A 16,425-nucleotide genomic window follows, 5' to 3' on the forward strand; every position below is an offset into this window, starting at 1 on the left:
ACCATAAACAAGGGCAGTGGGAGAGCAGTTGCATCCTGTCTGCCTTCTACCTTGGCACCATGTCATGCACCCTATTGGTTGATTGACGGACAATGCCAGGAATGACTCTATTGCTTTGTTCCCACCCCAGGGGATCATCATGCCTCAGGTTTTTACTGGTTTTATCGCCAACATCTTCAATGCTGTCATCAATTACCTCTTGCTCTACGTGCTGACGTTGGGAGTGCCGTAAGTAGCAATACGTCAATCATATATTCGAATTTCCACACAGTCAAATTAAACATTTACTGCTCAGTGACCCAGAGTTTATTTGAAACCATCTCTAACATACCGGCGTGTTTTCCAGGGGCTCGGCTGCTGCCAATGTTGCTTCTCAGTACTGTCAGCTTCTCCTCCTGTTCGGGTACATTCGATGGAAGAAGTTGCATGTTCAGACCTGGGGAGGTAGGTTTCAGGGAGGGTCACTTACACTTTGGGTCGTGGTGCGAAACGGATGTTGTCTAATTGGAACCTCATCACACCCCTAACGGAACATTTAATATGTCAACAACCCATGGTAAACCAAGAAGCTCAAACATTCAACATCTTTAAAATGATTTTCTAAGTTAATAACACCATTGTTTTCTCTGCAGGTTGGTCCACTGACTGTCTGCAGGAGTGGGGCAACTTTACACGCCTGGCCATTCCCAGCCTGCTGATGATTTGTAGTGATTGGTGGGCGTATGATATTGCAATATTCCTTGTAGGTAAATAAACAAACACGCTTTAACAAAAATCCTCCGTTGTTATAGACAGGGGAGACAGTATCCTGAAGAAGGGCTCATGCCCGAAACGTCGATTCTCCTGTTCCTTGGATGCTGCCTGACCTGCTGCGCTTTTCCAGCAACACATTTTCTGCTCCGATCTGCGGTCCCTCTTTCTCCCAGACAGTACACTTGTCAGTCAAAAATGGGTAAAGTAAAAAAAAAACACTCAAAGGAAACAAGGAAGGCCACTCTTATCTCTTGTGACCATAAGGTTTACAGTAGTTCACAGATCAATATGTAATGATTGAGAGAGAATTTCATCTGGGATGGGACCGTAAAACAGTCGAGGGACTGTTGTAGAATCATCTTCCTGTAAGAGCTAAACAGCTCAGTCTGATACCTCCCCCCTACTCCCCCCCCCCCCCCCCGCCCCCCCCCATCCCCAGAGGTCAGGATTATGGGCCTTTTTAAAAGCAGTGACATCTAGAGTTGCTTGTCTAAGGCTGGAAAAGAATTCACTACAAAGGAACACAGTTAAAAATCACACAACACCAGGTTATAGTCCAACAGGTTTATTTGGAATCACTAGCTTTCAGAGTGCTGCTTCGTCATCAGGTGGTTGTGGAACAGAATCAAACAACACAGACTTTATAGCAACAGGATTGCAGTGACATGGAATGTAATATTGAACAAATGTCGCCGTGTTGTGTGATTTTTAACTGTGTCCACCCCAGTCCAACACAGGCACCTCCAAATCACAAAATAACGCAACAGTTTCACAATGACTGTTGGTTGGGATATCACCGTGCTAAATGAGACAGACTTTGAATGATCTGCCACTCAAAACTCAGGCCATCCCTGAGTTGTTAACAATCAAATTAATACAATAATTTAACCAGACACTAGTTAGGTTGATACCTTCCCTGTTTATTTTGAGCAGCAAATGACAGAAGACAGTAGGATCCACTTGATCCCCATATGACCTGCCAGAGTACATCAGTGCAGCATCTTTCATGACTTCTGAGTGTCTTAAAATGCTTAATTCTCATTGTAACTTACTTTTTAGCTTCCTCCCTTCCCCACTCCCCCATTTCCTGTTACTTAAACCTCCTACAGCCCTATGAGCCTTTGTTATCTCTACACTCCTTCTTATCTGATCTGTGTTCCACATATGAAATGCCTTCAGTTTACTTGCACCAAGATTTGTAATTCCCTCTTTAAACCTCTCCCTCACTCTTCTCCCTTCAAGTTGCCTTTAAAAATGTCTTCTTTCACTATGTTTTCAGTATTCTGTGCTGAAATTGTTTACAGCATCAATTTTAATGGCATTGCTCTTGTTAAGACCTTGAGATAATTCACAATGAAAAATGAGCTTTTTTAAAATTTACATCATTTTTGTTTAAACTTAGCAGCTGCAGTAGGTTAGGAAACATCAAACCAATTCCTTGCACACTTGATTGCTATTCAAAACTTTATTTGAGTGCACAACGACCTTTGAGTCAAAAAGACACATCATATTGATGGGGTGGATGTTTGAGAGTTTTTTTTCAGTTCCAATTATCATCAGTACAAAGAAGGAATTGAGACATGGCATATGTTGTGAAGAGTTGTGTTTGTGTAGTTTGGCATTTTCAATTCTATTTTGTTGTGCACCATTTTGCCAATTGTCGTATTGAATAAACATGAACAGAGAAGAGCTTTGGAGTTCTGGGTTCTTCACTACTGTATTGAGGGATGGAAAGAATTGGCAGGGAAAGTTTGGAAATCCAATCATAGGGTGAAGAACTACCAGTATGAGATTTTTAATTGTTTTAATTTTAAGCCAACTCATCACCCTATTGTCAATTTTGCAGGTTATGATTGGATTATAGTGGAAAAAGCAATCACAAGCAAGGTGGGACAAATGGCCTTCAGTCTGTGGTGTAACATTAGACAATGGACGATAGACAATAGGTGCAGGAGTAGGCCATTCTGCCCTTCGAGCCTGCACCACCATTCATTATGATCATGGCTGATCATCCTCAATCAGTATCCTGTCCCTGCCTTTTCTCCATAACCCTTGATTCCACTATCTTTGAGAGCTCTATTCAACTCTTTCTTAAATGAATCCAGAGACTGGGCCTCCACTGCCCTCTGGGGCAGACCATTCCATACAGCCACTCTCTGGGTGAAGAAGTTTCTCCTCATCTCTGTCCTAAATGGCCTACCCCGTATTTTTAAGCTGTGTCCTCTGGTTCGGGACTCACCCATCAGCGGAAACATGTTTCCTGCCTCCAGAGTGTCCAATCCTTTAATAATCTTATACGTCTCAATCAGATCCCCTCTCAGTCTTCTAAACTCAAGGGTATACAAGCTCAGTCGCTCCAATCTTTCAACAAAAGATAGTCCCGCCATTCCAGGAATTGACCTTGTGAACCTACGCTGCACTCCGTCAATAACATTCTCTGACTCTCTGCTCTCTTGATCCCTGACAATAGTCCTGCTCTGTAGCACAGCCCAGATGATCATCATATATTAAATGATGCTAATCCTGAATAAACTATGTTTTTATTCTAGAGCCAGTAGCAAAGAGTGAACATTGATTCTATGCTTTGAGCTGTTGATCTAATGTGGATTGTCACAAAAAATAACAATTTGGTGATCAAACACAGCAGAGGAAATAGAGAATGCACCTGGAAACATTATATGGACTCTGATTCGTAGAGGTGTAGCTATGGAGAATGCACCAGTCTCCGTGACAAGATGTCTACCAATCAGACTCCACTTAAAACCAATTAATACCCTCTTTCATGCAGTATAAATGGTTGTTCCTCTTGAGATTTGGCATTCTTGCAATAGTGTCCTGACGAATCTAAGATGCAAAGCTTGATAGCATTTCTGGTTCTCAGCAACGATTAAGTGCCATAGCATACAAAAACTATATTTTCATCTATTCATACGAAGTTGCTTCAGTCAAGGTTAATCTCATATTTGTTGCTTTCCACAGGTATAATTAGCGAAGTTCAGCTTGGAGCCCAGACCATTACTTTACAGATAATGATGGTGATATATACGGTAAGCATTAGAATTCTGCACAAGTACAGTATTTATATACCTAAGGCATTATTGACTGAACGATAGCTATCTTAACACTGCAAGGAAACCTTGTCCTCTTTTCACTGCACACACAGAAAGGGAATATTGAATTCTGTACAATCTGATCCATTACAGTTAAACTCACACTCAGCTAAGCTGATAATCACACTGCACCTTCAATAGTACCTCTAATCACCACCATATTATTTGTTAAGTTGATAACTGTGCACATAAAGAAGAATTACAAAAAGGGAATCATAGAAGCAGGCCTGTTACAACAGGTCTTGGGTCCCTTTTCTTTAACCACTTTTGATCAGTCTCTACATATATGCTATAAATGTTTGTATGCTTTTGCATGTAGTTACCACATTTCAATTAAACTGATTGAATCAAATCAAAAATGAGGACAATTCCAAGGTTTTCATCAGTGAAAGAGAGTGGAATTTCATTAGCTATTACCTTAAAAAAAACTTTGAGTTGAATTCTGAAAAGAGTTTTTGAAGTGGAAACATTAACTCTGTTTCTCTCTTCACAGATGTTTCCAGACATGCTAAGTTTCTCCAGCATTCTCTGTTTTCATTTCTGATTTCCACGGCTGCTGCATTTTGCTTTCCATCCAGTCTTTTATTTTCTTGTTTCATCTTCTGTTCTGAAATGAAAATTTGCTAAGTTGGTGTAAGAGCACGCGACAAAATGTTTGGTCAAAAAAATTATAGGTGTATGGGAGCATGGTGAAGGAGAAAGGAGATGAGAAAAGGAGATGTTTAGGTCAGTGAACTCTCAGGTTTAACAGCTACACAACCAGTATTGAGTGGTGGAAACTGGGCAAGAGAAACAAGCCAGAATTAGAGGTGGATAGATATCTTAGAGGGTGTTAGAAATGAAGAGGCTACAGAGATGCGGCTGAACAATGCTGCAAAGGGATTGTATTCAGTATCAGAAGCTTGTTGGTACATATGGAAGAGGCAAAGAAGGGAATCACAATAATTCAGAACAGAAACTCTGATTGACTTTATTTCTTCAAGAATCCCAAGGGGTGATGAACAGGTTGGGGATGGGGCTGGGTTAGTTGGGAGAATGTGAGGACTGCAGACGCCGGAGATCAGAGTCGAGTGTGTGGTGCTGGAAAAGCACAATGATTCCTGATGAAGGGCTTTTGTCCGAAACATCAATTCTCCTGCTCCTTGGATGCTGCCTGACCTGCTGTGCTTTCCCAGCACCGCACACTTGACTGGGTTAGTTGGAAGGAGGGATTCTCAACTTCCTGATCATTTTGGACATACATCCACCATAGGTACACTGATGGATCCATTGCTTTCAGTAAAAAAACAAATCAGGGTTAAATTTAGAGAATATTATTATTGAGCTGGAGAGGATTCAGAAGAGATTTACCAGGATGCTGCCAGAGCTGGATGGTTTGGGTTATAAGGAGAGGCTGGATAGACTGGGACTTTTTTAACTGCAGTGTAGAAGGTTGAGGGGTGACCTTATAGAGGTTTATAAGATCATGAGAGGCGTAGATACAGTGAATGACAGGTGTCTTTTCCCCAGGGTGGGGGTTTTCAAGACTAGAGGGCATATTTATAACGTGAGAGGAGAAAGATTTTAAAAAGACATGAGACGCAGTTTGTTTAAACAGAGAGTGGTTCATGTGTGGAATGAACTTCCAGAGGAAGTGGCGGATGTACGTTTCAACGTTTAAAAGACATTTGGACAGGTACATGAATAAGAAAGATTTGAAAGGATATGGACCAAGTGCAGGCAGGTGGGACTTGTTTAGTTTGGGATTAGGGTTGGCATGGACTGGTTGGACCGTTTCTGTGCTGCATGGCTCCATGACTCTAATAAGATAAAGGTAATTGTTTCTGCTGTTCCTCCTACAGATTCCTCTGGGATACAGTATGGCTACAATTGTTTCTGTGGGGAATGCGCTTGGTGCTGGTAATCCACAGCAGGCTGTCAACTCTGCTAAAGTTGCTGTATGTTGCATTGGTGAGTCCAATTGTTTAAACAGATTGACTAAAGTTAGTTATTCAAACAATGTAATCCTTACAATTAATGTTTCCTCCTTGGAGGGGGTGGGGGTGGGGCGGGGGGGGGGGGGGGGGGGTTCGGCTCCTCACTGACATACAGCTGCTTGGATATTAGCATCCTCCACAACCTTCTCCATTTGACCATGCTTTATTTAGGAAATATTATTTTTGACAGGCTGTTTGACTGCAGGAGTCATCACAACTGAGCTTGATTCTGTCCGTGTTTTGATTCTGTCCATACCTGGTATTTAATCCAAGACATTTTCATTTGGCTTTTCAAAAGCGAAGTGCTTGAGGTGTGTGGATCCCAGAAATGCCTTGACTTTCCTCTTGCTATTTGCCCAGAGCAGATGTTGGTGTTTGATTTCCTTTCCGCAGTTCCCTGTGGAATCCACATCCCCAGTGATGTTTGGCAGGAATTCCAGATTCTGACTCGGTGACAATAATGAAATGATGATATCTGTTCACAGCAGGAGCATGTATGAACTGAATGGCTAGTCAGTAATCATAATGCTTTTCTCTGTTCTGATCAACCTGTTCAGATATGTTATGACAAATCTCCATGTCCTGGGACTTAAACCCAGACCTTTTGGTCCAGAGGTAGGCATACTATCACCGTTCCATAGTCTCCTAATTGAGGCTTCTTCAAAAAGTTCAAAGTTACCTTCATTTTGAGGCACCCTCAGAGTTGCTTACCTGTTCCAAAGTGCCGACCTCATGTTGGAGCTGCTGAAGGTTCTGCCCTGCCAGCCCTCGGACTGTGTCTGCAGCTTTTAAACTGCCTTATCCGTTTGGGATAAGACAGTGAGCTTGGCAGTGATCAGTGTGGAGCAGTGTCTGGCCAGTACAGGCTCCAGGTATCATCACCGGGGTTCTGAATCAACTGCAAGATCAGACCCTGTTCCTCTCTGCACCGAGGCTGCCTGACCTCCTGTCTTTATTTTATCGTCGACGGGTAGGATGATCCCACATTTGGTACCTGATCTGTGCTGAGTTAGCTGAGATGCCCGGCAATGTTCTAGGATTGGCCTCAAGCAGCTGCAATTACAGAAGGGAAAATTGGTCAAGGGACCAGCTCAATTGGACAGAATAGACAATTAGGACATAGAAACATACAAACCAGGAGCAGGAGGAGGCCATTCAGCCCTTCAAGCTTGCTCTGTCGTTCCATATGATCATGGCTGACCATCCAACTCAGTTCCCATTTCTCTCTTTCTCACCATATCCTTTAGCCCAGAGAGAACAAATAGACCTTCACGAGAGTCAGATAGGTTGATGCTCACTGGCTAAGATGGACAGGGGCGAAATCCCTGTATTAATTTAGAGGTAAGATGTGGGAAGGGATAGGATCCAGTCAGGGAGTCTACACCCAGCAAGCAGAGTAGAGATAGGAGGTCGCGTGTTGGAAAAAAAATGAGGATAAGTGGAAATAGTGAACTGCAATTTCCAATGTTTTAAAAAATCAGGTGCTTCAACTCGACTACTCGCTGAGGATTTCTCACATTTGCTCTTGTTGTCACAGGGTGCATCACCTTAGCACTGGGTCTGATCCTTACAGCAACCAAGGATATGATTGGCTATGTCTTCATCAATGACATGTTAGTAAAACATAATGACTTTTCCAAGTTAAAAATGAATAAATGCTCCTTTGCAAAATAGATTTGGAATCACGTGAGCTCTCTGTTATCCCTCTTTTCATTTTCCAGAGAAATGGTTCATTTAGTTGCAGATGTAATTCCCTTAATTGCTGCCCATCAGCTGGTTGATGCTGTGGTGGTAAGTATTTCTGTGGTCTTAGACAGTTTAAATCTGATATCTTTGTTACTACTTGTTAGTTTTAAATGCTATCACTATTATTTAAAATTAATCATCAATAAATCTTACTCACATCTAATGGGTTATCTGCGTCAAAGGCCACTCTTCCAGTTTCCATAGCGACAGGTGAAATTCTTTTATGGAACTTTACAGAAAATACAAAATTGTGAACAAGTTGTTGGGATGGAATTGGTCAACTTAACCACCATCATCTCTTACCTTGGAAGTATGGGGGGCATGGACAGATCTTTTGCTGAAAATGTGTTGCTGGAAAAGCGCAGCAGGTCAGGCAGCATCCAAGGAGCAGGAGAATCGATATTTCGGGCCCTTCTTCAGGAATGGACAGATCTTTTCCCTGGGCTGGGGGAGTCCAGAACTAGAGGGTGTAGGTTTAGGGTGAGAGGGGAAAGAAATAAAAGGGACCTAAGGGACAATTGTTTTCACAAAGTGAATGGTATGTATATGGAACGAGCTGCCTGAGGAAGTGATGGAGACTGGCACAATTACAACAGTTAAAAGACATCTGGATGGGTACATGAATAGGAAGGGTTTAGAGGGATATGGGCCAAGTGCTGGCAAATGGGACTAGATTAGGTTAGAATGTCTGGTCGGCATGGACAAGTTGGACCAAAGGGTCTATTTCTGTGGTGTACATCTCTACGAGTGTATATTAATTTTATGTTTCAGATTCAACCTGCTTTTATTTTTAATTGGCTTTCTCTTTCCCTTCAGATTTTATTAAAGTTGATGAGAACTGTTCAAAACAATGGAGCCTGCAACAGTTCAAAATTGTGTCAGGAGAATTTAATCCTACAGTGTGGAAAGGGGCCATTTCCCATCATGTCTGCACTGACCTTCCGAAGAGCAACCCATCCCACCCAGATCCCCACATTTAACATGGCCAATCCACCTAACCTACACATATTTGGATTGTGGGAGGAAACCGGAGGAAACCCACACAGACACGGGGAAAATGTGCAAACTCCACACAGACAATTGCCCGAGGCTGGAATTGAACCCATGTTTCTGGTGTTGTGATGTAGCAGTGCGAGCCACCATGCCACCTTCAAAGACTTCCTTCATTGCATTGGCTGTTATTCCAATGCAATGAGAGAGTCAACAGCCATGTAGGTTTGATTAATCAGAACAGGAAGAGGCTATTCAGCCCCTCAAACTTGCCCCTTCAGTCAACCAGCTCCTGGCTCATCTCTATCTGAAATCCCAATTTGCTACTATTCTTCCATTAACCTTGACAGCCTTTTATACAATCAAAATGTATTGGTTAACATCTTGAAAGTTCCCATTCTCTCCCAGTGACGACAGCCCTTTGCAGGAGATTTGGTCAATGCACATCCTTTGATTCTGCCACAACAATGACAAGAAAATGAGTTTATCACATGAGAAATTCCTAAGATAACATCGTTGAATTGTTCTGAATTATTTGAGGACATGTTAAGTCATCAGATTATTATTCTTTTCTGCAAGATGTTGCATTAATGTGTTCTGTTTGTCCATTTGGCAGTGTGTAAGTAGTGGCATATTAGCAGGAGCTGGAAAGCAAAAAATTGGTGCAGTCGGTAACCTAATTGGATACTACTTTGTTGGGCTTCCTGTTGGAATCTCTCTCATGTTTGCTGCAAAACTTTCTGTGTTTGGTAAGAATTTTTTAAATTGTCTTTAGTAGCAATTGGTACTCAGCACTCACACCCCACAAAATATTGAGGATGTTGCTCCAATTTAAGATGAGTGTTTGGAATTGGTTGGAAGTGAGCCCTCTGTGGCGCAACGTGAGTCCATTCGGCCCTGTGTGATTTTGGTGCCAAAGTCCATCAATACTCACTCTGTACCAGTAGATGTGGCCATTTTCTATCTGTGACCACTGATGCTGGAATATTGGCTGGAGAGTGAGCTTCAAGCAGATCTGAGACAAGGTCTCGCTCAACATCCGCACACCTCCTTGTGTTAGATTGTATTCAGGAGTGGGATCCCTGGCTGAATACTTCATGTAGGAGAAAGTGAGGACGGCAGATGCTGGAGATCAGAGTCGAGGTTGTGGTGCTGGAAAAGCTACTGATTTCTCATGAAGGGCTTATGCCCGAAACGGTCGATGCTCCTGCTCCTTGGATGCTGCCTGACCTGCTGTGCTTTTCTAGCACCACACTCTTAACCCTGAATTCCTCACGCTTCTAATCCAGGGGTGCTGAGGCCAAATGTGGACAAGTAGCGGCCATGACACCAACCATTTTATAATGTGGAAAAAGTTTCAGAAAGGAACAGAAGTGGAAGGAACATTTGACAGCATTGTCTCCACATTGCTATTCCTGCAGGTATCTGGTCTGGAATGCTTGTCTGTGTGGTTGTACAAGCAATTTTCTTTCTGACAGTGATTTACAGAATGAACTGGAATGAAGCATCCGATAAGGTAAGAGCAGTAACAGAGATCATTTATTAAAGCAATTCCTTCTCTAACTTCTTCTTTTAGCCCACCCTCTTTTCTCCCTGTGATGCTGGAAAAACACAGCAGGCCAGGCAGCATCCGAAGAGCAGGAGAATCGACGTTTCGGGCATAAGCCCTTCTCCAGGAATATCGACGTTTCGGGCATAAGCCCTTCTTCAGGAATTCCTGAAGGTGTTACACCCACCCATTTACTTCCTCCCTCCTCACTATCCAAGGTCCCAGATGCACCTTCCAAGTGAAGCAGTGATTTACCTGCCCTTCGCTCCATCTAGTCTACTGCATTCACTGCTCACAATGAGGTGTCCTCTGCTTTGGAGAGATGATCCTCAGACTGGGTGACTGCTTTGTGGAACACCCAGGTCCTGCTCAAGCTTCCTGTTGCCTGTCACTTCAACACCCCACCCTGTTCCCTGGCCAACATCTCTGTCTCAGGCTTGCTCCAGTGAAGGTCAGCATTTCATTATCCACTTGGGGACCCTGCAGCTTTCAGGACTCAATATTGAGTTCAATCATTTTGGAACCTTAACGCCTTTTTCTTTGACTGTTGGCCACCCCCCACATTCCCAGCCCTGTCATGACATGGTCCCCATTGTCCTACAAACCAGGGTTTGTGGGATGGAAAAGCTAAAGGCCCTTACATTTCCAAACAGCTATTCCAGCTTTAATCTCCACAAAGATTGTTAAATATTCTCTTGTGGCTGTGAGTTTGGAAGGCCCTAACCACCTACAGTTACTGATCGAGACGGAGGGACACAGGAAGCTGCTGACCTTCATATCCAGGATCAAAGAAAAGGTAAATTGTAACTTTTTTGGGGGGGTGGAGAAGAGGATAGGAAAACCCACAGCAGTAAAACCTCTGTTTCAAAGCTTTTGGAACAACTGGAGAGATTGTGGACTTTCGGGGGAATGGGGAATTAAATCGGGAGCATGGATGTCAAAACAAGAACTAATGTTAACAAAAGCATAACTTTCCATATCATTCAACAAAAAAAAACAATGTAATTGTTGGACATTGCTGATTGCTGACTTCTGCCAGTCTTCCTTGCTGTTTCTCATTCACCCAGAGTCTTCACCGTGCCTGAATAATGGACAATGTGCATTAAATGATTAATGGCCGGTGTTTGTTGTGTGGAATGCATTATTGCTTTTATGCGATGTTAAAAGAAAGGACTCCTATATAGCATTCTTCAAAATATCAGCACGTTTCAAAGCTCTTTACACCCAATTAATGATATTAGATTTGAAGGCACTGAGATAGATTTTCAATTTGCCAGCCAAGTTTAAAACTGGTTTTATAGACCAACTCCCAATTCCAAGAAGTGCCCAGATATCATTTCTATTCACCACCAATTCACAAAGTCAGTGCTGCAGCTGTGGAAAACTAAATATCATGCATGCACCTGTTTGAGGTACTTAGTATTTGCAACTTGTTGAAGGGTTTAGAGGGATATGGACCAAGTGCTGGCAAACGGGACTACATTAGCTTAGATATCTGGTGGGCATGGACAAGTTGGACTGAAAGGTCTGTTCCTGTGCTGTACATCTCTTTGACTCTATGACTCTAAGTGCTGAGTATTAGCCATAATAAGTCAGTGTTGTGGGACAACCATTGTCACCTAGACAGTAGCAGTACAAGTTGGGAGAGATAGAGTAACAAATGTGGGCGGCACGGTGGCACAGTGGTTAGCACTGCTACCTCACAGCGCCAGAGACCCGGGTTCAATTCCCGCCTCAGGCGACTGACTGTATGGAGTTTGCACGTTCTCCCCGTGTCTGCGTGGGTTTCCTCCGGGTGCTCCGGTTTCCTCCCACAGTCACAAAGGTGTGCAGGTTAGGTGAATTGGCCATGCTAAATTGCCCGTAGTGTTAGGTAAGGGGTAAATGTAGAGGTATGGGTGGGTTGTGCTTTGGCGGGTCGGTATAGACTTGTTGGGCCGAAGGGCCTGATTCCACACTGTAATGTAATCTAATCTCCGGGAAATTCACAAGAATGTGCAAAAGCCTGTAGTACTAGGTGAGTACCCAGAAAGAGAATGGTGATAAAATATCAGTCAAAGTGAAAATGGTAGGGCTAATGGATAGGGTCAGGATTGATGTGTAGGACTTACTGCAATGGGTTGCTGTGCCCAGAATGAAGCCAAAAGAGCAGCTTTCACTCCAACAGTGAGAGAGTAGAGACTTCAATGAGTGTAGGAGAGGTGAATAGAATAAATAAGAGACAAGGAAGAGACATTTTTGTCAGAAGGAATGCTATTTCTCCAATGGTGTGGTTATATTAAAGAATACAGGATCTAATCAAACTCTCTTGCTGGAGAAAGACATGACTTTTCTTCCAGAAATTGCACTGAAAGCACAAGATTTACCAAATAGAAGTAGCAGCAAGTATATTCCTATTTTTTGTACAAAATGCATGAACAATGTGACTTATTGTCAGGAAAGATGACAGTGGGAGTTATCCAGAGATGGCATTCCCAGGGAATGATTTGGCAGGAGACCAAAAAAAACTATAGCTTCATCCATACTCATCGGAAGCCAGAGTCAGGTGAAAGAGGTGGAACAGTTACAGGAAAACATTCCCGGTATTTTTCCTTTGTGCATAGTGACCAGTGCATTGGTTAAGGAAAGTAATGAGTGAAAGTAATACCCCAAGCAGGCGTTAGGGGCATCACAAATTTTCTTGGAAGCTGTGAATAGTGCAACAGAAATGTTTAGTAAGCCTTTTTGAATTGAAGCCCTCCAGCAGATATGGAATGAAACAAATCTCCAGGAAATTCACAACAATATGCAAAAACCCGTAGAACTAGGTAAGTACCCAGGAAGAGAGTCAGTCCACACTGAAACTGAGGCAGGGGAGATCTGGAGGATTATTATTTTTAAGGTGGAGTTTTGAAGTGCATGTGGAGATCACCTCATGAACCTGCAGTATTTATCAGATCATAGGAATAAATTATAAAAATAAAGAAATGAAAATTTCAGAATAACAGCCCTTCCAACCCAGGCCACGCCTACACCTAGCCTCCAGTCTCCTCTGGGTCTTGACTCCAGACTGTGACACCAGGAGACTGCTCTGGAATCATCTCGAGTCTGAAGGCCATGCTGAGGCCACGCCAGACTGCCGAGAGACTGCCACGCGTTGCAGCGTCTATCCTGCTGTTGGATTGGCAGGACGTTTGCGGAGGCATCACTGGTGATATTTCTCAACTCTCTGCTTCATGTCTCTGCCGTCCACATCTCTGATGCTAGGTTTGAAGACGAGCCATGCCAGACTCTAAATGCTAACTCTGTTTCTCATTCCTCACTTGCTGAGTTTCTCCAGCATTCTGTGTGTTTGCCTCCAGTACATGCACTGCTATCCTGTAGACCATGGGTTTGGTGATGGGTTTTGAGGTCTTTGTCATTAAACACTGTGTTCCTCAGTCAGCTGAAGACTGTATTGGCCAATGGGGACAAAGGTGAATTTCATTGCCCATAGCTGCTTTAATCAAGAGAAAGCTCCAAATGCAATGGAAATAGTTCAACATTGTCCAGCAGCTTCTGTGAATCTTAATAGTTGAAAGGACAGTGTTGTGTGATGGGAAATGTCTGCAGACAGCCTTTTGCTTTCAAATGTTTGACCTATGTATCCCCTGCCCTCTCTCTTTCTATGCAGGTTGGATGCTATAATTATCTCTCCTCCACACAGAACTTCCATGTCTTTTTGGAACAAGAAGGTTTTAATTCTGTTTCTGATTTTCAAGAGCTCTACTGTTCTTGTTTCAAATGACTCCATGTTATCTTAATGTACAAGATGCCTCTGTGAATGCATTGATACTAGTTTGGATGTCAGTCTCTTGAGTGTGTGCATAGACCAACTCACCCACCCAATGGGTCTATGGTGGATCTGCTGGTGAGGACCACAGCTTGCATGCCATCATGTACCAAGTGGAGGATGGTGATGAACAGGCAGCTACATTTCAGAAGGACAGTCCTATGTCCCTCCTAGTCGATCGAGTCGAAGACCTGTACGAGATCAAAAAATCTCATGCGTGGAAATTTCTGCTCTCTATTCTTGTTGAGGACTGAGGCACAGTTAAGGAGATCCTCAAAGTGCTCCTTCCAATGAGCGCTAACTGACTTTCCGTCCTTGATGAGTGCCCCTTCATTTTTAGCTCAGTCAGGTAGATCCTTGGGGGAATTGGGTGACACTTGTATTAAAGAATTTGCATATATTGTTGTCAAGTTCCTAGTTTTCTTGTACTCTTTCTACCCAGGACCTGCTCTTTAGGTCATGTGTTCTTTTACTAGACCTCGGCCTGTCGACCTCTTCTCTTTCCCTCTAGATCTGGTGCTGTTTCCAGATCAGGAAGGCCTCACCTTTGTGGTTTAGTGCTCCTGGACCTCCTAGTAATTCTCACCAAACTGGATTCTTTGGGTTTCTCTACTAGGAATAACAGGACTGATGAGTCAGCAATTTGACACGGCTGTGTCAAGATTTACAAAAGAAAAAGATGATTGAACCTCAAACCACTCCATTATGGGAGTGCAAGTGCCCAGTAGGTCACTTGTTACAGCGGGCACAGAGTCCATCCTTCACCCGGTGTCCAGTGTAAGCGAACACCAGCCAAACCTTTGATCGAAGTTCTGAAAATCAAAATAATTAACTGCTGATGATTTATATACAGAAATCTTGCCAAAGCATCAATTCAATGCTCACACCTTTTACGTCTACCTGGAGGGTCTAGCTCCTGTCTGAGATACAGGTTTCCGGGTGTCAGCATCCTCCATTACCTTCCGAATAGGTCCTTCTTTGTTTATGAGCCAAGACAGTAATTGGTGTGAGCTATTTGATTACAGGATTTATCATAGCTGAGCCCAATTCTACCCTTACCTCATGCTTACACACTAGACATTTCCACGAAGGATTTAAACCAGTCTACTAGTTCCAGGATTGTAATATCACAGTCGATGTTGCATTTCATCCTCCTAGGAAAGTGTTGGGGCTACCACAGCAGTGGCACCCTTCCACAATGGTGTTCAACAGGAAACGCAGGATTCTGACCCCGGTAACCATGACAACAATCCTTGTACAGTACTCATGTCAAAATCCCTTTCTCTAACACCTAAATTAGTTTAAGGTAGCTATAACTTTAACCCCTAGACTGGAACATACGTATGTGTGTGTGTGTTTGTGTCTGTATGTGTGTGTCTGTGTCTGTGTGTGTATGTGTGTGTGTGTCTCTGTGTGTGTATGTGTGTCTGTGTCTGTGTGTGTGTATGTGTGCGTGTGTGTGTCTCTGTTTGTCTATATGTGTCTGTGTGTGTGTCTGTGTGTCTGTGTCTGTTTGTGTGTGTGTGTGTGTGCGCATCTGTGTGTGTGTGTATGGGTGTGTCTGTATGTGTCTGTGTGTGTGTGTCTGTGTCTGTGTGTGTCTGTGTGTGTGTCTGTGTGTGTGTCTGTATATGTCTGTGTCTGTGTGTGTCTGTGTCTGTGTGTGTGTCTGTGTCTGTGTGTGTTTGTGTCTGTGTGTGTGTGTCTGTGTGTCTGTGTCTGTGTGTCTGTGTCTGTGTGTCTCTGTGTCTGTGTGTGTGTGTCTGTGTGTCTGTGTCTGTGTGTCTGTGTCTCTGTGTGTCTGTGTCTGTGTGTGTGTCCATGGAAGGACTTTGCAGAACTGCCTAAAACAAATTGAAAAAAAGAATTCTCTCTAAGCTATGGGTATATTCCTTAATCTTAAAATAAACCTCCAGAAATTTCTAACACAAACCTTGAGTACAATTGTGCACCTTACTGGGTCACAAAAGTCTAAAATAAACATAAACCCATTTAGTTGCCAAGATAGACCTCACAAAAAAACTACAAATTTTAAGACAAGTTGGAGGAACAGTTTCAGTTAGAACCCTCGCTGATTTTTGAAATATTTATTTTTATTCTTTTTATCAATTTTGGTTTGAAACTGTCAATTGGGAATTGTGAGCGAAGGATGACCTTTGAACGTGGTGTAACAACTTGTGGGAAAAGGAAAAGGACAGACCAAACAAGTTTCTGTTTGTTTGTGAGGCCAGGCCTGGAGGTTAATTGCAGACTGATGATTGATCAAAAGGATTCTTACAGATGAAGCAACCTGGAAATAGCATTGTGTTTAAACAGACAGAGAAGTTGGCTGTTAATGAGGCTAGTACCTGGGAACTGGTTCTGGCAAGTCTGGAAGAGATTCTATGTTCAAGCAGATAGCAGATATTGAATGGTAATTGGGGGCTCATAAAAACGATGTTTAGTGTATCTGGGTGAAAGCAGAGTTGGCATTGTGTATGGGTTGTGTTT

General features: G+C 42.9%; 1 protein-coding gene across 6 annotated transcripts in view; it reads left to right on the top strand.

The window, feature by feature from the left end:
- LOC122563933 (multidrug and toxin extrusion protein 1-like) overlaps positions 1-16,425 on the top strand; it is an 85,040-nt gene that overhangs the window by 21,092 nt on the left and 47,523 nt on the right. For 5 of the 6 annotated variants that reach the window (XM_087977242.1, XM_087977245.1, XM_087977244.1 and 2 more), the window contains 9 exons: positions 131-228; positions 347-444; positions 633-746; positions 3,733-3,800; positions 5,705-5,813; positions 7,377-7,452; positions 7,561-7,630; positions 9,192-9,324; positions 9,997-10,091. In XM_087977242.1, the coding sequence (XP_087833368.1) occupies positions 131-228; positions 347-444; positions 633-746; positions 3,733-3,800; positions 5,705-5,813; positions 7,377-7,452; positions 7,561-7,630; positions 9,192-9,324; positions 9,997-10,091 (861 nt within the window). Of the gene's footprint in view, positions 1-130; positions 229-346; positions 445-632; positions 747-3,732; positions 3,801-5,704; positions 5,814-7,346; positions 7,453-7,560; positions 7,631-9,191; positions 9,325-9,996; positions 10,092-16,425 lie in introns of all 6 variants that reach the window. The other variant, XM_087977246.1, reaches the window with a different exon arrangement.

The sequence above is a fragment of the Chiloscyllium plagiosum genome, unplaced genomic scaffold (genome assembly GCF_037043375.1).
Source record: "Chiloscyllium plagiosum isolate Xiang-an unplaced genomic scaffold, Cpla_swu_hap1 HiC_scaffold_31, whole genome shotgun sequence".
NCBI classification, from domain to species: Eukaryota; Metazoa; Chordata; class Chondrichthyes; order Orectolobiformes; family Hemiscylliidae; genus Chiloscyllium; species Chiloscyllium plagiosum.